The sequence below is a fragment of the Lactuca saligna genome, chromosome 9, assembly GCF_052625555.1.
Source record: "Lactuca saligna cultivar CGN05327 chromosome 9, ASM5262555v1, whole genome shotgun sequence".
Classification (NCBI taxonomy): Eukaryota; Viridiplantae; Streptophyta; class Magnoliopsida; order Asterales; family Asteraceae; genus Lactuca; species Lactuca saligna.
The window spans coordinates 24,452,620-24,476,349 of NC_136425.1; the positions used below are offsets into that span (position 1 = coordinate 24,452,620).

General features: G+C 36.3%; 3 protein-coding genes across 3 annotated transcripts; all 3 read left to right on the top strand.

The window, feature by feature from the left end:
* Window positions 1–10,998: 10,998 nt before the first annotated feature.
* On the top strand, window positions 10,999–12,865 carry LOC145015899 (aldehyde oxidase GLOX-like). Its single transcript, XM_078974369.1, has one exon. It carries the CDS (start codon window positions 11,149–11,151, stop codon window positions 12,748–12,750), a length of 1,602 nt encoding a protein of 533 aa, XP_078830495.1. The 5' UTR covers window positions 10,999–11,148; the 3' UTR covers window positions 12,751–12,865.
* A 1,675-nt stretch (window positions 12,866–14,540) lies between these two features.
* On the top strand, window positions 14,541–17,836 carry LOC145016103 (uncharacterized). Its single transcript, XM_078974519.1, has 5 exons — window positions 14,541–14,841; window positions 14,886–15,459; window positions 15,654–15,771; window positions 15,886–15,968; window positions 17,185–17,836. Exons 1-5 carry the CDS (start codon window positions 14,541–14,543, stop codon window positions 17,834–17,836), a joined length of 1,728 nt encoding a protein of 575 aa, XP_078830645.1.
* A 4,198-nt stretch (window positions 17,837–22,034) lies between these two features.
* LOC145014546 (PLAT domain-containing protein 3-like) lies at window positions 22,035–23,054 on the top strand. Its single transcript, XM_078972934.1, has 2 exons — window positions 22,035–22,234; window positions 22,323–23,054. The coding sequence occupies exons 1-2, from the start codon at window positions 22,157–22,159 to the stop codon at window positions 22,809–22,811; spliced, it is 567 nt and encodes a 188-aa protein (XP_078829060.1). The 5' UTR covers window positions 22,035–22,156; the 3' UTR covers window positions 22,812–23,054.
* Window positions 23,055–23,730: the final 676 nt, after the last annotated feature.

Here is a 23,730-nt window from a genome sequence, read left to right on the forward strand (position 1 = left end):
ATTACAATAAATACAGTGTTTGAATTATGGAATGTAATTATATTAAACAAATCTTGGAGAGGAATAAACCCTTAAGAAATGTGCTAGTATAAAAGACATGTCAGTCCCTTTGAAAGCCAACCCTAATCTCGAATGATTCTCATATTTCTCTTTGGTGGCCAAAAACTCCAAAAATCCTAAGGTTTCGAGATTTTCTTGTTCACCAAGAAAAGGAATCTATAAGACTTGCTTTCTAGGATTGCAACTTTGGGATGCGGTTTGGATAGAGAGGTTCTCTTGTAGATCCTCTTGGTTTGCTTCCTGATCATCGAATAATGTAAACTTCCTAAACCTTGTTGTAGATTAATGTTTATTACTTGAATTTAGGAATACTAATCCAAGACTAGATCATGATGTTTTGATTAAATGCTTTTGTTATTTATTTTGTTTATAAAATTCGAATAAGCATTATGATCCAACATACATGCTTACGATCAACTCTAAATGCTCAAATGAATAAATGTTGGTTATCCAAGGTTTTTGTTTTGAATTTGATAATGAGATTTATACATTTACATGCAAATACATTTTCAACTAAAATTTCAATTGTACTTAGTACAATTTTCAAGGTGACTGTTGCTTAAATATGGCAAACATACTATAGTGTATGATACTATGACTAAAAGTTAAAAATGGGAAAAGTCTAAATGAATTTTTTTTACCTCATTTTTCATTAGACGTGTAGAAAGTTCAAGTTTCCATTTGGAAAAATGTCATTTTAACCCTACAAAACTTTTTCCATTTGTTTTAAAATGTCATTCAATTGTTTTTATACTTTAAGAAAATATAGTCCATTTTTTAGTATTTAGAATGTCATTATTGAAAAAAAACTAACTGGTAAACCGGTCATTTTTAGGCTACTCATCAAAACTGAGTATCATGTAATCCCAACCTTAGACATTGAAATCTTCTCCCTAATCTTTGTACTTTTTGTCCTCAACCTCCTTAATTATGTATATTCAAGTGTCAACTTAGCTAACATTGACGCTTTCATGGTTCTCTTCTTTACCCCTCCAATTTCCCTCATTTCCTCTTGATTTCCCTCATGTTCTCTCTCCCATAGTAGAATCATATCCATATCCTCATCTTCGACCAACATTCTATCCAGACAAACCCTGTAACGTTCGATTTTCCTGCAAGGAAGTCATATTTTGTAATCTTTATATGAATGAATAAGAAAGGGTTCTTCATGTATTTATGTGCTTAAGTATATTATATATGTATTTAATAATATAATAAATAAGATTAAAACACGCATCAAAATAGAATAATAATTAGGACTAATAACCTTAATGAAATATGAAGTAGTCAAAATGTGGATTCCGAAGATATAAGGAACGTTCAAATCCGACTTAGAATGAAGAAGTATTGATCTACTGAAGTTTCGTGTTAAATCCGATTCGGCCTCGGATGTCGTAAAAAGGGAATTTTTGATAGGTTGTTTATTATCATAAGCAATCTATATGAAATTCATAGTAATCGTAAAACCAGGAGTGTGCATATAGAGAATGCCCAAATCTGACTTCATATGAGGAAGTTGTGATTTTTCGATGTTTCAGCGCAGTTGCATTAGCACAGAAATCGAATTTTGGATTGGTCGATTTTTAGCCAAAATAATATAAACGAGAATTGAAGATCTCGTTAATAGGAGTCCAAGGATATAAAGACACTCGAAAACGAACGCCGGATAAGAAAGTTATGCATTTTATACGGGTTTTAACAATCTAAGCCTACGTGAAATAAATAAAATCAAAAATAGCCGATGGAATCTAAATGAAAATTGTAGATCCCTTTGATAGCTACACGTGGATATAAAGAACGTCAAAAACGAAGTTTGTATGAAGAATGTACATAATTTTGAAAATCTGAAAACCGGTACGTGCATGGTGCGACACGTGCACAAAGTTCTAGAAGTAGCTATGCAGCCCCACCCATTATTGGAAAAATGTCAGCTAATCTATGGTGCCACATCACCAGGCACAGTGCGCTTTTCAAAAAATGCTATAAATAGTTGCTCTCTGTCTGTGTTGCTCATATCTCGCCCCTACAGCCTCTATCTCGAGCCTCTCCCTCCTTTAGCCCATTTCCCTTAAGTTCTTTTGCATTCTGGCGAAGCCCTAAGATCCCTGAGTGCTAGGCAAGTAGTAGCTATCCAGTAGGAGGCTCTGCCAGTGCAATTTCCAAACTGTTGTCTTAGAAATCTCTGTAAGTTAAATTACACTCAACCTTATTGTAGTGTAATATATATTTATATTCATAGTCGTTGTTATGAATCTATAAATAAGATTTATCAGTAATTTCATATCATTATACCTATTGATCCACTTACGGGAGAGATCCCTAGAATGTTCGTGTTGGCTTGGTTATTGGATTTCAGAAAGACTATACACTGAAATGGTCCTGCCTCCCAACTTTCCTGCATGGATGATCCTTATTTGATAGAAATCTCAGTATTCATTGGGATTATTGAAGAATCTAGACTATTATAGTCACCAAGATTATGAAACTAGACTAAGACTTAGCATTATATACATTTAGGTCTTTTGGAAAAGTGTTAAGGCGAAGCGTTGCCCTAACCTGAGTCACTTTCATCTGTCAGATGAGTACGTAGTTACTTTCAAGAGCATAATTTAATAAAAGTATTCACTAAATGATAACTGTAATAATTATACTTTGTACTACTTGTACAATTATAATAGTACTGTGTGTTAGGAATTATGCTAGAATCAGAATTACCTTTAGATATAGTATGGGTTAGTTATAGACTTATAAAAGGTACTTAGTTCTAAATAAGTTGGATATTGGTTAGGTCTCATTCTGAGGGTAGAGTGTGAAATAAGAGCTAAGTGTAGTAGTCCTCCTCTTCTTGGATGACCGAAAATGGTGGGTCCAGATCAGACAACTGATAAGTATTTCTATGTCATCGACCACGGTAGTTGACAACACTTGACTATTCTAGGCGGTTTAGTGAATTATGTTGCTAGTGTGGACTTATAACCCACAAACGTAAGTAGAATGGGATACCATATCAATTAGTTTTTTTGAACATTGGTTGCCTTATTATGAATTACACTCACCAAGGACTTCCCTAGTTGTGTAGTCAAGCAGTTGCTCAAACAATTCATCAGGTTGGGTGATTCCTCCATATAATCATTGCCTTAGGAATTATGAGAATCAATCGAGAATGCTAGGTGGTCTTATATCAGATTATACCTATATTGTTTGTTTTGCTGGAATGTTAATATGTAATATCATTAATATATTATGGGCTTGAAATCCCTATGCATCTCACCAGGTTTACCAAACCCGATCCACTTATTTTATGTACATCACAAGTAGTTGATGTAAGGCAGCCGAAGTCTAGTTAGGATGCTAGGTGAAATAAAGAGATGTTCCTATAATAAATAGTTTCAGAATCTAGTGTATTTACGTTGTAATGTATGTTTGATATTAACCATTACATATGAAATAGAGATTACACAACAAATTTGGTATTTGAGATTAGGGAGGAACTTTTATTTTGATAGGCCTCTTCAATTTTAAGAGTTTGTGGCAGTGATTTTCTTGAAATATTTTAAGTAGGGTGGAGTTTAATTGAATGGTGAACCTATCAAGATAAAGAAAACATCAAGTATTATAATTTATGTGATCATTATGGCCTTGGTGTTAGGCTGTGAAAAAAAACAATAATAATCTAACATTGTAAAGATCAAAACGTAATAATGAATTAAAGGAACACCAGATTTATAGTGAAAAACCCCGAAATCAGGAAAAAAACCACTTCAAAGAACACTGTATCAATCTCGATATTGAAAAGGGTTACAAAGGTTTTATGTTTTTTTTTTTTTGAAAGAGAACAAAAGCTTTATGTTGGTGTAAAACCGAAATGAAAATGATGATATGAAATTGTATCTAATATTTCTTATATATAAGAATTTAATAATAAGAGTCCTAACATAACTCTACTTGAAGAGCAACGAAAAACGGCAACCTTGGTGGACAAGGAAGCTATGACAGCTTGCCACACCTTTTAGCGGCAGTTTTCGGAAAGTGTCACCAAACAGAAATCCCATGCATGCTTGATTCTCGGATCAAATTCAACAAAAGCATTGAAGACTTGATGGCCTGGTCGCTATCTTTATTAAAAAAAAAAAAATAGACTTTACAATCATGGATAACAAAATATACTTTTTTATATTGATAGGCAGAATAAAAATTTTACTTTTTATGATGCAAAAAACTTCTCTAACACCCAAAGGACTTTAGATGTGATTAATGGATTCCCACATTGTAGACTTTTCTGATATGAAGACATTACTTTACATGGCATGTGAAATAAATTGTTTGAGTACCAAAAATGGAATATCAAAGATATAGAAATTGCAATTCACCAAAAAGTGAGAAACATCTCACTAATCAAGACCCCATGTGGTTGATGGCATGTTCTGGGTAGGACCATACTATTCTATCGTTTTTGTCTAGAAATTAAGCAACCTTACACGTAGTCATTCTAAAAAAGGTTTTAACGAATAATGAGAATCACATTATTGTTTATGACAACAAAAAAAAATTAGTGTACGACAACTACCTATGTATAATCTATAAATAGATAAGTTTAATAAAACTAGCTGAAAACTGAAAACCGTATAATTTCTTTGTTTGTAAGTTTTCAATAAAAATAATTAGAACCTTTTGAAATATGTAAAACTACATTAAAAAAAAATACTTAGAAACAAAAAAACTTTAAGCCCGTACTCTCTCACAAAGTTTTTCTTTTATTTGAATACTTTTTTTTATTAAAAGTAAAAGCTTTAAAAGCTTTCAAAATTTTACTGCCTAACAATCCCATAATGATATTGCAATTGAGAAAGAAATAAATGTTAGAAAAATAAAATTTATTATAAGCCAATAGTCAAATAAACATTAAAGAATTAGAGTATCTTTTTTTTTTGGAACCGGCAAATATATTAAAATAAGGACCCTAGCAAGGAGCTAGGGACCGAAAGTACAGACACATATAAAACATATAACAAAAAGAGAGACACCAATTATGAATAACTTAATGGTGACGTACACCACTTAACCCAATCATCACATTCCCCTCGTTTCTTCCTATATTTCCTCCAAGTGAATACAGTAGCCCTAATAGTGTCCACAATCTTCGCCGGTTTCGAAATCACACCTCTGAATAGTCGATCATTTTTATCCTTCCAAAGGCTCCACAATGTTCCATATAATATACAAGCCAACAACTCTTTCTTTTTAGGACAATGGCCCCAATTACGGGCGAAGGCAAGCACTTCATTTACTCCTGTAAACTCATTGACGGGAATGTCACACCAATTTAACACCATATTTATCGTACCTCTTGCCAAGGTACATGAGGTGAGGATGTGGTCTACCGACTCCTCTTTGTTCCTGCACAGCCCACACAATATGGAGGAGACGGGAATGTTTCTCTTTTGTAATGCCTCTGCCGAAGGTATCCGTCCCTGCTTCTCCCACCATATAAAGCTCACCACTTTTTTAGGGGCTGAATTTAGCTACCAGAAGTCCCCATCACTGATTGGATGTGATGCTCTATCCAATCGACTCTAGAGTTTCGCCACGCTAAAATTCCTATCAACCACAAATTCGGATCTCCATGTCGTTCCCCCATCATTAGAGTATAAAATATCCTTCACCCCCATGTTTAGTTTCCAAAGACCATTTTTTACCCTATCAATACTTGACCATACCCCGCTTGCCTTTCTCTTTGAAAAACAATACCATGGTCGGTTAGTATGATTATGAATACCCTTAATAATTCGGACCCAAAGAGCTTGAGGGCTTGTTTTGAACTTCCACCACCATTTTGCTAGTAGAGCCAAGTTTAAGTTCCTTAAAGAACCCAGACCCGCCCCTCCTACTTCTTTTGGAGCCTTCAACTTGTCCCATGAAACCCAATGTACTGCCGCCTTCTCCAATCCACCCCTCCAAAGAAATTGCCTTTGAATCATTTCTAATTCTTCTATTATTCCTAATGGGGCAGCGAACAATGATAGATAAAAGGTTGGGAGGTTCCCAAGGACTGATTTCGCCAAAGTCATTCTTCCACTAAAGCTCAATGTCTTGGCCTTCCACATTGAGAGTTTGGAGCAGAATTTATCTACAATCGGCTTCCAGGCTTTTTTCTTGTTCATGTTTTCACCAATAGGAACTCCCAGATAAGTGAAAGGGATAGATGATGGGGCACAACCCATGAAAAGGTATGATTTCTTTTGGAGGATGACAGGGAGTTTCCGGTTTCCCATAAGAAAGGGAGTTGCTCGTGGCACCAGAAGTTCATTAAGGAAAGAAAGGCATGGCGGGGTTGATTAAATTGAAAGAGATAGGGTTTACGAGTTGAGGTGGGTTGTGTCCTGCCTCATTAACTAATAAAATGTTAATATACTAAAAATGTAGGCAAAATATATAATAAATGGCAAAATGGTAACTTTCGACAACCCACGACTACATATATTTATTTTTGTCTTATAAAAATTTGTATGACTTAGCCGCTATTTGGCAAGATTTGGATTTTAAGATTTCTTAATTTGTAAGAGGGTCTAAATTTTTAAGATCTGAATTTTATAATTTTGTTTAGTTGGAACTTCTGAATTAATGTGCTGAACTATAAAAATAACTATTTTACACTTATATATTATTATTTTTTTGCCAAATTCAATGTTTTTGTTTATAAAATAACCAAACATCTTCTTGAACAATTATAAAAATATATATTTAAACACCATACAAAATCAAAATTAAACAAAAAACCAAATCAAACATAAATAATTGACAAATCTATCCAACTATAACAATCATTGTTTTGGACGATATTGCTTTAACTAAACAAAATTTTCAAAATACAATGCTCAATGTCACACCCCAAACCAGAATGGCGGAAACATTCAGAGGTGGATGACTTCACGTAGTACCATAACAATTGAATATCGTAAAGAAAGTAACACAATCATCATATATATAACAAAAACGTACATTGTTGCGTAATACATGCTTCCAGAAGAATATTACAAATATGATGATTTAAAATGTTTGATAATAGACGCCTTAGCGTTCCTTCTTCAAAAGCTGGTAGTTACCAGTATTACTGATTCCCTGAGAAATACAAGTAGTTTCGAAAAAGTGTCAACAATAAAGTTTGTGAATTCATAAGTGTTTTTTGTGCTGAAAAAGTATGTCTTTTTAGAAGAAAACAGATGAATGTGATTTCCAGAAAATCTAATATTTTCCATATATAGTTTGAAAAAGCTCCCGAAAGTTGGAGGGCGTTAGTATCTTTCGTACATAAATGATAAAAATGAATGTATATTCAAAATAATGTAAATACTGAATGCATTCATGAGTCTCGTAAATAAAGCTTATTTTTATACTTCTGTGTGAGTCTTATAATCATGCTATTGACACAGATTGTCTGTAACAACATTCTTCAGGTGTTGTAGTGTTATGATATTTGTCACCCCAGACCTGCCGGTCTAACTGTAGCTAACAGTTTAGGTGCGGGATTGTCAATCCTGTATAGATCTATACACAAGTATCACGCTCTCCCTCCAAGAGATTATGGTTTATAATACAGGACTTGAAATGCATACTTGAGAGTACATTGAAGTTGGGTATCTCACAACGCTTAGTATAAATAGATTTACAATAAGAAAGTCTTTATTTCACTTCAAATGAAATTATTTCGTTTTTCAAGATGTTTACGTAAGGATGTATGAATAACTCACAAACTATACCCATTATAGTTTTTCAGAAAGTGTGTTCCATTGGTGAAAATAACTCGGTGAAATACTAACTTTTTATGTAAAGTAAAATGTTGATATCAAATAATGATAAGATAGAAGTTGTATTTATATCTATATAAAACTATACGCTTTCTTGTATTGTACTTGTATCCCCCCCCCCCTCCTAAAACATGAAAAGACTTGAAAAGTAGGGGTATGAACTCACCTGTTTGGTTTGAAGAGAGTGAGACTAGGATCGAGTAGAACTTCAACTGCGGAAAGCTGCGTCTTCGAGCTTCTCGGGGATCTCAGTAGCGTAGAACCTTCATCGGGGGCTCGGGTGTGGGACCGAGGGTGTCGGGATGGCCTCTGGAGCTCACAAGTGTGTGAAAGTGAGAGAGAGTTTGAGAAAAGTGTGCCAAAACCCGGAGTTCATGCCCTCTATTTATAGGGTTGAAAGTGGGAATACGCTGGGCGTACGCGTTACGTTGGGCGTACTTCGGCTACGATGGGCGTAACTTTGCGTCATGGCTTACGACTCGATTCTAGCTAAGCGTAGAGCCTGCAGCCGATGGGACTCAACACTGCACCTGAGTACGCTAGGTGTACTCTTAAATTACGTTGGGCGTAATTCATGCTTCAATCTTCTAAATTCCGTAACTTTCGCGTACGGGCTCCGTTTTTCGCGTTCTTTATATCCACGCGTAGGTGAGACTATGGTCTACAACTTTCATTTAGACTCCGTTGGCTAGTTTTGACTTTATTTTTAATGTTATGTTTTTAGTAGGCCGGGACTGCTAAAGTCCGTTAAAAATCCATAACTTCTTTATTCAATGCCTAATTTCGTCTGTCTTTTCACCATCTTACTCCTGTTGTGGAGACCTTTAATTCTCGTTTAGGTTGTGTTAGCTAAAAATCGTTCGATCTTTAATTCGAGTTTTTAGCTCTCTACTGCTGTTATGAAACTTAGAAAAATCGTAACTTCTTCATACGAGGTCCAATTTGGGCAATCTTTTTATGCACGTTCACCGTTTAACGTAATCTACGACTTTTGTTTAGATACTTAAGGCTAAAATGCATTTTATTGGAATTTCACTTTTTTTACGTTTAATAATGTTTTACCGGGTGTGTCGTGAATAGTTGAGTGGTCATAATTTCTTCATTATAACCTGGTTTTGAACGTTCTTTATGTTTTTGGAAACCTTGGCACGATATCTAACATTTGATGCATCCCAAATTTAGAATTTTGAACACTTTATTTTTAGGTTAATTTCGTTTATTCCAAATAGTTTCGTTGTATTTGACTTTTGAGTGTTACATTATTTTAGAAAAATATAGGGTTGTCACACTCTAATAGGAAGAGGTGAAAGTATGATGCTATAATAAAGAAATCAACAAAAATCTATGTTTGTAGTCTTTAATACACTAGTTGTTTCACCTCACAAAAGTCCTACATTATATAAGCTTTCGTTAAGCTTTCCAAAGAATTCATCAAACAAGGATTCCATATCAGCTTTCGTTAAGCTTTCCAAAGAATTCATCAAACAAGGATTCCATATCAGATTTCAGATTTCATAGCATCGGATTTATCAAGCATCATAACATTAAATTTCACATTTTACATAATCAATTATGTCAAAGAAAACACCAAAAAGAAAATCAGAAACCTCCAATCCAAAATCAAAAACATGATGTTACTCACATAATCAGTAATGTGAGATATCAGAATTTGAATCAAAGCATCTGATTTATAGAGAATCGGATGTCAAACCTTGAAATCTATTACAGATGTCAAATCTCGAAATCGATTGCTCCAGACATCAAATCATGAAATTAATTGGTCCAGGGCGATGGTTATAGTGGAAGACGAAAGCGACAATAGCTATGGTGGAAGAGGCAGCAACTATGGGAAGGGGTTATATGTGTGGTGTCACCGACGAAGGGAGGAAAAACAGGGTTCTTAAATCAATTACATAAAATCGATTTGAGAAAAAATCTTACATGATGTTGTTGTCTCCGAGTTTTGACGAAGCGGGGGGGGGGGGGGGGGGGGGGGGGGCAAAAGGCATTGGCGGCAGTGACCGGACTGGAAGGCATATAGTGGAGGCGGAAGGTGTGAACGTCGAGAGAAGAAGGTCGAGGTGGAGGTCTATACGGTGGATAAAAAAGGAACAAGGTCTCTTATTTTTTTTTTTCAGACTTCACTCTATATCAGAAATATTAATAGGTCTTTAAAAAATTAAAAGACAAAAAATAAGAGGCTACCAAACAGTCTATATCTAAATTTTTAAGAGGTTGCCTCTTAATTTTCCAATTAAGATGTAAACAAAGAGGATCTTAATTTCATAAATAGCTAAAATCCTATTTTTATGTTTTCCTAAACATTATTGTCCTAAAATTAAACGAATTATTTACTTTTGTATCAAAATATCATTGAAATATTTGTATTTTGTTTAAAGTAATTATATTTCGTGAAACAAAATTGTAATTGTTTATTTCTAAGGTTTGTATGTAATGGGTCTAATGGCATGGCAAAGCGTAGATAACACCTAGGTGGTATGACATACAATAATGGGGAGGTGAGTGTCCAAATAGCATGTCATATAATATGGCAAAGATGTAATGTTCAAATGGCATTGGAATTTACTACTCTCATCTCTTCTCATCTCTTTCTTGTTATATAAATACCAGTTACATCCAAACCGTTGAATTTTTCTATTAAACTATATGTTATGGATGTTTTTAGTTTTAATATCTTAAATAAACATACACACTGCTCCAAGATAACAAGTAATATGTCAAAAATTAGGTGGAGTCTGATATTTATCATGACGCCGCTATCGTTAAAAATATGACAATAGTAATTTATTAAAAAGTTAAATTATAAGCATCTATAACATATAGTTTAATTTATAATATATAGTTTAATTTAACTGAACTTCAATGCGATTGTATGTCACTTGGTATTCAAAGTATTAAATTTGACCATAATTATATTGGAGTATAATGAATATAAAGATGATGTTAAATTCTTTAAATAAAACAATAAAACATTTTATTTCTTAAATAAATGTTATAAATTTTGTTTTATAATATTTTTTTAAATATGCTTTATCATGGCGTTTAATGTTTTTATGAAAATTAAATTATATGAAAAAAAAAAAAATGAGAGTTTTAGAAGATGATGATTGTAATACAAACGGTATTCTTTAAGCAACCATGGTCATCATGGACGGACCGACACAAAATTACGCATAATACAAACCGTCAAACTCATTATTCCACCTCACTCGGTGGCATTCCATTAATCCATTCTCTTCTTCATCTGTTTTCTGATAGAGCCATGACGTCACCTAACTTTCTTCTTCTCTTACTTGTCCAGACATTGATGATCGGATTACGTGCTGACCTCCCCGGCACGTGGGAACTACTAGTAGCCAACGCCGGCATAGCCACCATGCATACCGCCGTCACCCGTTTCAACACCGTCGTTCTCCTTGACCGAACCAACATCGGCCCTACAAGGAAAATGCTCCGTCCAGGCCACTGCCGTATAGACCCACAAGATCCACTTCTGAAACGCGACTGCTATGCTCATTCCGCCCTCTTTGACCCTGCTACTGGACTGATTCGACCCTTGATGATCCTCACCGACACTTGGTGTTCCTCCGGTCAGTTTCTCCCCGACGGCAGTCTCCTCCAAACCGGCGGCGATCGTGACGGGGTCAAGAAAATACGCAAGTTCATCCCGTGTGAGAAAACATCGTTTTGTGATTGGGAAGAACTCGAGGAGGTTGAATTAGCTCAAGGTAGATGGTATTCAACCAACCAAATACTTCCCGACGGGTCGGTGATCATCGTTGGTGGTCGCGCCACCGCTAGTGTTGAATTTTTTCCTTCACGACACGGTGGCGGTGCTGTGAATTTTCCGTTTCTTGCTGAAGCAGAGGATACACAAATGGACAATCTTTACCCTTATGTTCATCTTCTCCCCAATGGTCACTTATTCGTATTTGCCAACGACAGAGCTGTATTATACGACTATACTAACAACAAAGTATTGAAACAATACCCAAAATTGGACGGCGGCCCACGTAATTATCCGTCGGCGGGTTCATCGGCGATGCTCGCTTTGAGAGGGGATCACTCCTCTGCAACCATCGTCGTTTGTGGCGGAGCACAATTTGGAGCATTCATCGAGAGGAACACTGATACACCGGCTCATGGTAGCTGCGGTCGAATCGAGGCTACTGAATTAAACGCTGTTTGGGAAATGGAAGACATGCCATTTGGTCGGATTATGGGTGATATGGTGCTGCTTCCGACTGGTGATGTTTTGATTATAAATGGAGCAGAAGCTGGAACTCAAGGATTTGAAATGGCATCCCAACCATGTTTATATCCACTTTTGTACAGACCAGATGAACCAGTGGGTCTCCGATTCATGACTTTAAACCCAGGTTCAGTGCCTAGAATGTATCATTCCACAGCCAATTTGCTTCCCGACGGTAGAATTTTGATCGCCGGGAGCAATCCACATTATTTCTACAAGTTCGAGGCCGAATTTCCTACAGAATTGAGAATAGAAGCTTTTTCGCCGGAATATTTGTTGGCGGAGAAGGCGAACATCCGGCCTACAATCCTTGAGTTACCTGAGAAGATAAACTACGGAGGTGGTTTTGAGGTGGTGGTGACGACGGAGCTTCCGGTGGTGGGGATAATTGAGGTAAATATTGCAAGTGCGCCTTTTGCTACTCATTCGTTCTCACAGGGTCAGAGGCTCGTGAAATTGGCCGTTTCAAGTGCAGTGCCGGATGCAGTAGGATCTTATAGGATTTCATGTACGGCGCCACCGGACGGGAGGGTAGCGCCGCCGGGATATTATATGGTGTTTGCTGTAAATACGGGTGTACCGAGTGTTGCAAAATGGGTGAAGCTGCTTTAGCAATTATAATTAAGATCTGTTACCATTAATGTATAAATGTAGATAAATTATTAAATCTCAATTTATGTTCATTGAAGCATCCACAATCGAATAGACCTTGTACTTCAAAATTTTATGTGTCGTGTAGTTGGATTTGATGCGATCATTTCTGGTGTTAGATTATTGATCAAAATTGAATATAGAAAATGGTTCATAGAAATAGGATACTTCGAGATTGATTTCTAAACATAGGCCATTTTAACAAGACAGTTAACTAAAAAACACTTAATTAAAAGGGTGGACAGTATGAAGCACTTTAAGCCCGGGATTCTGATTAAGATATTGACAAAACTCAACCCGACACAAAAAACACTTAATTAAAAGGGTGGACAGTATGTGCTGTTCCCTTTAAACCGCTTAATCGATCTATCCACGACAACCATGGAATATAACTGCCGACACAAAAAAACACCGAGAATATACACAAACTTCTCCAACAACTCTCTAAACCCTAATCTGTGATACGTCTTCCCGAAGGCTACCTTACAAATTATGTTATTTACAACTGAAGCAAACAACGCACTCAAATCAACCGAAGAACCATAGCTTCCTCCAAGAACACCAATCATAAATCCGATCTCTTCTTCTCTCACTAATCGGAATGACTTGACTCGTGCATTACTTAGAAGATGGAGTACTACAATGCTCTTTAACTGCCTCCAGTGTTCCCCATAGGGAGAAAATGCTATGTCCCTAGAGCCATGGGGATTGCTAAGTATGGTCGACTAGAGAATGATAAATCATGGGTTTTTAATTAGGATCTCTTGGGCTACTTCAGCAGAAGAGACTACGATCGAGTGTGGGTATGCTGCCGAGGTGAATTAGCATGAGTGGACCATATTTCTTGGACAAGGCTTGGAGAGAGCTACGGGGACTTGATCCTAGTTGGTGAAAGTTTCCGATGACAGGAAACTTTGGTGGAGACGGTGGTAAGTTCTTCTTGGTCTTAAAATTAGAAGAAGTCCATTTCAACCAAATAAGAAACGTCAAACTGATGAATAAGAACAAAGAAAGAAGAAAGGCATGTAGGGATGAAAAAATTGCCATAATGTTGCTCGCTAACAAAATTTCCTGAGAAGTGAGAACTCTTTAATTTGCACTATGCCTCATGTCATGTGGAATGGCCGTATATAGTATATACATATACTCAAAAACCATTTGTGATCTGAAGGTTTTTATAATAGTATATTTTCGTTTTCCATAAATATTCGCTAGCAAATAATGCAAATTGTAAATGCATGCACGTACGACAGAAGCTCTTGCTTCTTTATGTTGAGGCGACTGCATATATTCATATTCTAAGACAATAATACATTATCTCATCGATGTTGTGAATTTCTAGAACCCCCATGCCTACTGATCATATTTTAATTAAAGGTTTATTTTAAATATGTTTTTAAAGGAATCTTTTACAAGTTCGACCACGTTAATATAATATATCAAAGTTCGTAAAGTAATCACTTAAAGGTTTAAAGTATTGGAATACATAATATTTTGCATGATATTCTCTCCTTGTTTACCTCTCAATCACGAGATACTGTGATTGTTATTTGCCATGTATGTTGTCTCCTTTTTAGGAGTTTCTTTTCTTGTATTTTGTATTGCCTATTTAGGTTTGTCTTCTTTGTATCGATCATAGTGAATATACATAGAAAAGCTTCTGAACAAAACATTTATTGTATCAGAGCAGTGATCTATCACGCTCAATCCAAACCCCAAGAACCAAAGGACCATCGTTGGTACATGCTGCCATGACTGGCGATAACTCAAACAAAGAAAACCCCAAAATCGATGCAATCGGTCCTGATCACTACTCCCCCTTCTACCTTCATCTTTCCGATTATCCAAGACAAATGCATGTCAACGACGCATTAACTGATAAAAATTATCTTATTGAGTCCAAGAAATGGAGAATTTCTTGTTTGCTAAAAACAAGAAAGGATTCATCGATGGGACCATCAAGAAGCCTGAAACAGATGATACCAACTACATGGCATGGATGTGATGTGAAGCCTGAAACAAATGATACCAACTACATGGCATGGATGCGATGTGAAGTGTGAAATATGCTAATTTTGCATCAGAAATCTTGAAAGACTTTCAAGAAAGGTTTGGAAAAGAAAGTGCACCTCGTGCATACGAATTAAAACAAGCCATCTCGAACACAAGGCAAGATGGGATGATTGTATCAGCCTATTACACAAAGCTGTGTGGGCTATGGGATGAGATTCAATCTTTTCTCCCTACTCCCAAATGCAAATGTAACGGCTGTACTTGTGGCCTTGGAAAATATCTCAAAGAACTTCGAGAAAAGGAACAACTCTATGAGTTTCTCATGGGGTTGGATCATGAGTTCTCCATTATCAAAACCCAAATCCTCGCAACAAAGCCCATTCCTTCCTTAGGAAATGCTTACCACCTAGTTGCCGAGGATGAGCAGCAAAGATCTATAGCCGGAGGAAAAAGATTGGCGGATGAAACGATGGCTTTTCAAGCCATTGTGAAGCGTAATGTACCACCCACCAGAACCGGGCAGAGAGATAAGAAGCCTCCGGGTCATTATGATCATTGTGGAAAAGATGGGCACACTCACGATGGCTGGTTCAACCGTGTGGGTTATCCGGAAGGTGGCCCGAAAAGAACAAACAGGAAAAAGGGAAGCCAAGGGTGGCATGTGCCGAGACTGAATCAAGTCTTATCTCCAGCCTAACAAAAGAACAATATGAGGAGTTCCAGGAACACTTTGCTAGAGAGAACAAAACCACACAAAGTGAGGCTTTTCACTATGCAAATATGGCATGTAAGTACAAACACAATGGCGAATAAATTGTCGATTCCGAATGTACAGAACACATTTCTTACAGGTCCGATATCCTTGAAGGATTAATCAACTCCACAAATGAGGGACCCGTGACCATTCCTAACGGGGAAATCGTATCAGTTAAAGCAAAGGGTAGTCACACCTTGCCGAATGGGATGAAAGTGCAAGAAGTCTTGCTTGTTCCAAAATTTACATTCAACCTTTTGTCTCTTAGCAAGATTTCAAGGGACCTAAACTGTGTCGTAACATTTTTTCCTGAATTCTTTGTTATGTAGGGCTTGCATTCGAGGGAATTAATTGGAGAGGGTAGGTGCAGAGATGGTCTATATCAAATGGGGATGCTTTCAAGTAAAAAAAGGTAATCGTGGTGACTAGTAATATGTGGCACAAGAGACTCGAACATGCTGGAGATGAAAAATTATCTCAAATTAATTTTTATGTAATTTTTCCTTTAAGAACATCGTATTCTGTTTTGAGCATAACATCATTCTTATGGTGTACAGGCAACCCTAATTGCTTTGGATCTAGGTTTTTCTAATTTGAACATACACCTGTGAATACCAAAGCAATAACCCTATGACTAGCATACATATATCGAAAATCACATATGATTAGGGTTAGAATCTTTACCTCTCTTGTTATGTAGCAATAACAAGTTTAATCCTTCTTGATCTTGACTTCTGAAAGCCTAGTGCCCCAAGTGTTGCACCTCTAATGGAGTCACAAACACCCAATGCAAGGAGGATGACTTGGGAGAGAAGGATTTCGGCTAAGGTTTCTTTCTTGAATGCTTAGGCCAAAAATCCCCTTGTATGGGGTCCTATATATAGTTGTGGCTGCTAGGGTTTACAGGTGGAAACTCTAATACCTAACTTAGGCAACAAGCAGCCCATGAACTCCTTCCTTAGAGCCCATGGACGAAATCTTATGGGTTTCCCCATAAATTTCGTCAACTCCACTCTACGGAGTCCATCAGCCCAATTATGCAACTATCAATGATTTGCATAACAATCCCCCAACTATTTAATCAGTCTCTTTTGATCATCAAAATTATTTCAAATTAATTTATGATCAATACTAATTAAATAATATGATTTCCAAATAATATAATCTTGTAATATATTAACAAAACCATTTTGAGTACTAATTTATTATTCATATACTAAATTCTACTCTCTCTCCTCCAATCATCATATCAATTTGAATGAGTGAAAGCAACCCAAAAGGACCATGCTCATAATCAAATCAATTATATACCAAAAATAGTTATGGGCTTAGATACCTAATCCAACACAGCGATGACAATTGTGATTCTTGCATAAAGTCTAAATTGACAAGAAAGCCTTTTCCTATTAGTACAACTAAAAGTGGTGCTTATTTGATTTGATACATTGCAACATATGGGGGAAATATCGAACCCCCTCGTTTTCTAAGGCAAACTATTTTTTGACAATAGTTTATGCTTATAATAGGGCCATTTGGGTTTACCTCCTTAAACACAAGTATGAAGCAAGCATGTGTCTAGTGTATTTTCACAAAATGAATAAGACACAATTTGAATAGAACATTAAAAGGATAAGGTATGATAATGGTGGAGAGTTTACTTCCAACCAAATGATGAACTTCTATGCGGAACAAGGAATCATCTTAGAAACATCGTGTCCACATACTCCACAACAAAATGGAGTCGTGGAGAGGAAACATAGGCACTTGCTCGAGATGGCACGTGCTCTCAAGATTGAAGCTAACCTCCCAAAAAGATTTGGGGGTTGCATCTTAACCGCCACATACATCATAAATAGGCTACCCTCAAAAGCTATTGGAAACAAAACTCCGTACGAGCTGCTATGTGGCGAAAAATGGAACTATGATCACATTAGGGTCCTAGGATGCTTGGCATATTATCGAAGCGTTGAAACAAATGGAGACAAATTTAAAGTAAGAGGAAGGCCGGGTGTTTTTATGGGATATCCAATTAGAACGAAAGGATACAAAATAATCGATCTAAGCAATGGCAAAATCATCACATCAATGGATGTAAAATTTGCAGAAAAGGTTTTTCCCTTTGCTACAAGTATCATAGAAAACCAACATGAAGAGAATGATATGTTCACACTCTTACCTGATGAAGAAAATGAGCACACCAAGTACACTGAGCCCAATGAAACGCAAGTTAAGGAAGTGGGCCTCAAAATTCCAAAAGAATACTTGGCAAATGTCGAATAAATGGAAAGGGAAGAGTTGGGCTATAATGACCCAATTGATAACCATAATGGGCATGATCATGATGGGCCTAAAATGCAATCCCATTCACAAGCCACAAATGATCCAGAAGGTGTCAAACCCACTCCACCAAATGTGAATGAGGCCTTAAATGGAAACAATGAAGATGTCACACAAGTCAGGGAGAAGCAAAGTAGAACCAGGCCAGTTCGTTTCAATGACTATGATGTCGAGCTTCCCCCATCTATAGACCATTCACATCCTGATTCCAATCAACGATCTTCAACGATATGTCCCATTACTAATTTTGTTTCGTATGAAAATTTTCAAAACCTCATAAAGCTTTCATTGCGGCTACCGCTTCTAATAATGAGCCAACGAGTTTTAAACAAGTCGTGCAGGATCAACATTGGAGGGACGCTATGCAAAAGGAAGTAAAACCCTCGAAAAGAATGGAACTTGGACCATAGAAGACCTACCCAATGGGAAACGTTTCATAGACTCGAGATGGGTATATAAAATAAAATCCATCGGTCGCTAAGTTGGTAACCGTAAGGAGTCTTATTGCCATTGTCGTCAAAAAGGACTGGAACATTCACCAACTAGATTTGAATAACGCCTTCTTGTATGGCGATTTGAATGAAGATGTATACATAAGAATCCTACAAGGCTACGACAAAAGGACGGGAGCAAAAGTGTGCCGGTTGAGAAAATCATTATATTGCTTGAAGCAGGCTTCGAGATCCTGGTACCAAAAGTTTACATCGGCTTTACTCCAACTTAATTACAAACAATCCGGTGTTGATCATTCCCTATTTACTTATAAAGTAGGGAAGATTTTTGTTACCATCCTCATATACATCGACGACGTAATCATAACGGGAAATGATGAGAATAAAATCCAAGAAAATAAGAGCTTTCTTGATGACAAGTTCGGCATCAAGGATCTTGGCCCATTAAAGTATTTTCTCGGAATAGAATCGGAAGGAACCAAAGACGACTTGGTGTTAAGCCAACGAAAATACACCCTCGGCATCTTGGAAGATAGTGGAATATTAGGGTGTAGACCATGCTCCTTTCCAATGGAGCAGAATGTGAAACTTGACAATGGAGAGGAGGATGATCGTGTGGATGCAAACGAATACCCAAGATTGATTGGGAGGTTACTCTATCTCCAAGTCACTAGGCCCGATCTTGCCTACTCCATAAATGTTCTAAGCCAATTTGTCTCGGACCCTCGACAAAGACATTTTGATGCCACCATGAGAGTGCTTCGTGACCTAAAAGCCACACCCGGACAATGTATATTTTTCCCAAAAGAATAAGGTACTTAATTGGTCACATATTGTGATGCAGATTGGTTGGGTTGCTCAATTACACGGAGATCGAGAACATGATACCTTCTACTGTTAGGGGTGGTCTCCCATTTCATGGAAATCAAAGAAACAGTCGGTTGTTTCTCGCTCCTTGGTCGAAGCCGAATATCGCACCTTGGCCACAACCACTAGTGAAATTTTATGGATGTGATGGTTATTAAAGGGCCTTGAAACAGAACAACACGACCCTACTCGTCTCCACTGTGACAACAAGGCAGCTCGCCATATCGCCAACAATCTCGTTTTCCATAAACGAACAAAACATGTGGAAATGGATTGTCATTTTATCAAAGAACGAGTTGAATCACGTGAAATCAAACCTCTCTATGTTGACACGAAAACACAAGTAGCCGACTTACTCACGAAAGCATTGGGTGCAAAACAACTCGAGTTTCTCCTTGTCAAGATGGGCATGCGAAATCTACATACTCCACCTTGAGAGGGGGGGGTGTATTGGAATACATAATATTTTGCATAATATTCTCTCCTTGTTTACCTCTCAATCACGAGTATTGTCTCCTTTTTAGGAGTTTCTTTTCTTGTATTTTGTATTATCTATTTAGGCATGTCTTCTTTGTATCGATCACAGTGAATATACACAGAAAAGCTTCTGAACAAAACCTTTATAAAGATATCGTAGTTCGTAATAGTACGTATATTTCGATCTTGATTTTTTAGCTTTAATTTGAGAGAATTTCATATATGCTAGAGGGGGCATCTTTTTGAAGCTTTCTATCTCATGTTGTGAAATTTCGCTTATGAATATTTTCAAATTCCAACGCTATATATCATTGACACTGCGAAAGCAAAGACAATATTAACAATAGGAAGGATATTAAAAAGGAATTGCGATCCAGAGGAGTTTCATATTTGGAAGCGAAGCAACAAGGATAGGAAATCAAAACCATAGTACTAACTTCTTCAAACTGCATTAGGTAAAATATTCAAATGGTTAACTTAAGCTTAAATAGTTAAATTTCTTGATGAGTAACTTTAACCTAAAATTTCTTGATGAGTAAACTTTAAACATCGAAAATGTATTATCCTTGACGAGGCCCTTGCATATCATAGTTAGGGTGGAACACGAATGTTAATTATAATTAGGGAGGTCTAAACCAAAATTTAAAAGAAACCATATAAATAAGTTTAGTTTGATCTGGAGTTGCAATAAATCAAAAATCTAAACAATAACGATTGATGCGAAATATTATTACCTTGCTCATCAAAGTGAGAAACTCTTCAATATTTTACATTTTTAAGACTTGTCTTTAAACTAATTTTTTCGACGACGAGTTCTTTTTCAATTCCAAAACCACCAATAATACGGTATTATGATGATAGAAAAAAAATTTATATTTTCTATTATTCATTGATTATCTTACTTTGGTCTAGAAATAAACTATCTTTGTGCATTTATAATTTAATAAGATACTAAAAATAAATATAAGCTATGTTTATACATCTTATTAGTGTTAATTTAAAGTTAAATAACTTTTAATGTAGTTTAAAGTTAATTGAAAGTTCTTAATGCTAATATATAACTTTTGGTTAATTTAAAGTGTAATAATAGAGTTCGCTCGAAGTTAAAATCAAAGCAAAATAGCTTTGGAGACATTTTCATAGTTATATTGATATATTCATAGAATAACAACACATTTCATTTCCATGTCTATTTAAACACATTTCAATATTCTCTTTAAGAACCATTGATATCGATCCATTAGATCCATATAATCAACGATTTTTTTGTAAAGTGTCACCTAATAAATTGGCAAACTTAGTCTTGTCGAAAGATTGGTAAGCCAATGTCTCGAAAGCAGTCTTGCGTTGAGTCGAGACTAGGTCACCTATTAGGGCATTCACCAATTGATCTTAATTATCACTAAAGTCAAAGAAAAGAATAGATTATCATGGGGGGCTTAGAGGGGGGTAAAGTGGGCAGCTGCACAGAGCCCAATTTTTTTCATTATATATTTTTATTTAGAAATACAAAATTATAATAAAGATAAGGGTCCTTTTTCTCTTGTTCGTCCTGGGTCTTTAAGAATATTTCATTTTTCAGGACCGGTCCTGAAGATTATATGATTATGTGTCAATCGTTGTATAACTTTAAAAGAGTTGCGTGCAAGAAACCAAAACATAGTTTTATTGATTTGTTTATCGTAGTAGATCCTACTTAATTTTTTTTATTACTACATTGTATTTTAAAAAATAAATCAATCTGTAGGTTTACACATATACAAAGTTATGTTGAGTACTACAACAAGATAAATTTCCAAAGTACTGTCTTATCCCAAACCTCAAAATGTTGAATCTCGGAAACCTCAAACAGCCCATACCAAACAGCCAAACAGCCATAATAAGCTCAATGTACGTATAAAAGTTAAATCAGGTACTGTTAGATGGTCTGCTAAGATCGGAAAACGATCAACACGGAGCTCCCCTAAAAGAGGGAAACTGCAATAAAGGAAAAACTATGTCATTGTCGTGACTCGGATCACTACAATCATTGTCATTTGTTTTATCTCAACATTAATCATGTTGTCCATAACTAATTGAGCCAAGTCTCTTTGAGGCCAATGTCATAATAAATAAATGAGTGCAATATAATTGATTACATCTTTCATAATATAATGTGTTAAAAAGAAACAACAAAATAATCCGGATAAAAATAGAATATTCTAATATACCAATAAAATATAATACTACGTACGTTTTATTTGTAAGCTTTTCCAAGTAGAGGAGTGTTCTCAATTTTAATATGTCGACGGCCATGATGACCAAATAAATTGGTAGCATGTGTCCATAAACTTGAACCTAATACCTACCACATTGTTGTCATCCCTTTAGAACATATATATACTTCCCTACCAAACCCCATTTTATAATATATACAAATACAAACAAATCCCAAAAAGCTATCACATAGAACTCATCAAGAACAAACATGGCCACATCTCCAGTCAACCATGTCTTCTTCACTACCATATTCATTCTCATCGCCATAGCCACCGTCTGCCGATCAGTAATCTAGCCCACCTAATCCCAACCGGCCAATTAACCCTCACCGATTCATACATCCACTAACAGTTTTTGTTAATCATATATTGCAGGATGATCCAGACTGCGTGTACACCGTCTACGTACGAACGGGTTCAATCTGGAAAGGTGGAACGGACTCCAAAATAACTCTGACACTATATGATGCAGCTGGCTATGGCATAAGGATCAACGACATCGAGGCTTGGGGTGGCTTGATGGGTTCCGACTATGATTACTTCGAGCGGAGCAACCTCGACATATTTAGTGGCCGAGGACCATGTTTGACCGGACCACCGTGTGAGATGAATTTGACGTCGGATGGGACCGGAGATCACCATGGATGGTACTGTAACTATGTAGAGGTTACCACCACCGGAGCTCATACACCGTGTGCGCAGCAGGAGTTTACCGTGGAGCAGTGGTTGGCCACCGATACTTCGCCGTATGAACTGACGGCCATCAGAAACTACTGTGAGTATTCTTCAACCCGTCGCAGAGTCGGTGGTGGCCACGTGATACTGGAGTCCAATTCTTCGTCTGTCCTTGGGATGCGAAAATAAATGGGGTTGGTAGAGGATTATGTTTTAATAATTATGATGTGCAGAAAGGCGACTTGTTACGTTGTATGCCACTTGTTTGCCAGTAGTTTGGGACCCAATACTTTAGAATAAGATCCAACATAGTTGGTTTGAAAAGAAATGGGTTAAGGTAATATCAATGTTTTTTTAACAAGGTCATTGTACTTTTTATATATTTACTAAGTTACTATATTTAATAACTATCTTGCTTAAGGTGTTAGGTAACTTCCTGACCAAATTAAATACATTGGCATGGTAGCTTAATAACAATGAAATGATATGTTTATATATATTCTGCTATATATGAACATTTTTAATTTACAAAAAAAATACCAATTTGGGTTGTTTTGCTTCCTACGTGGCTTAATTTTTTTAGGCTGAAAAAAAAAATGGAACTTTTATCAGATTAACTCCTACACAAAGATCGAGAACAGTAAAAGACATACATCAACTTCTTCATGTTATTTTTGTCCAAATTTCCGGTTAAGTGATCTTTTATCGGTTTCTTTTGAATGATGTGGAAATTGATGTTGCTTGGATGATGACATGGAATGTCCAAGTCATCATTTCACTTTAAATAAACCTTTTCGGACCAAAATAAGTTTATTGTCTTCATTATCTTCATATCTTTGGCGGCTAGGTCGATCCTCTTCTTCAAAATAAGCTCCAAGTTGATCAAATTACACGAATGGTCCCTATGGTTTGAGGTAATTTGCGTGTTTGATCCCTAAATTATTTTTTTAACTCGGAAGGTCCCTATGGTTTGTTTTTGTTACGCGTTTGGTTCCTACTGTTTATTTTTGTTACGCATTTGGTCCTTGTCTTACCTAAAAAGACTATTATTTAAAAGGGAAAAAATGATGGGGTAGGTGAGGTAAGGTGAGGGGGTGGAATTAGGGGT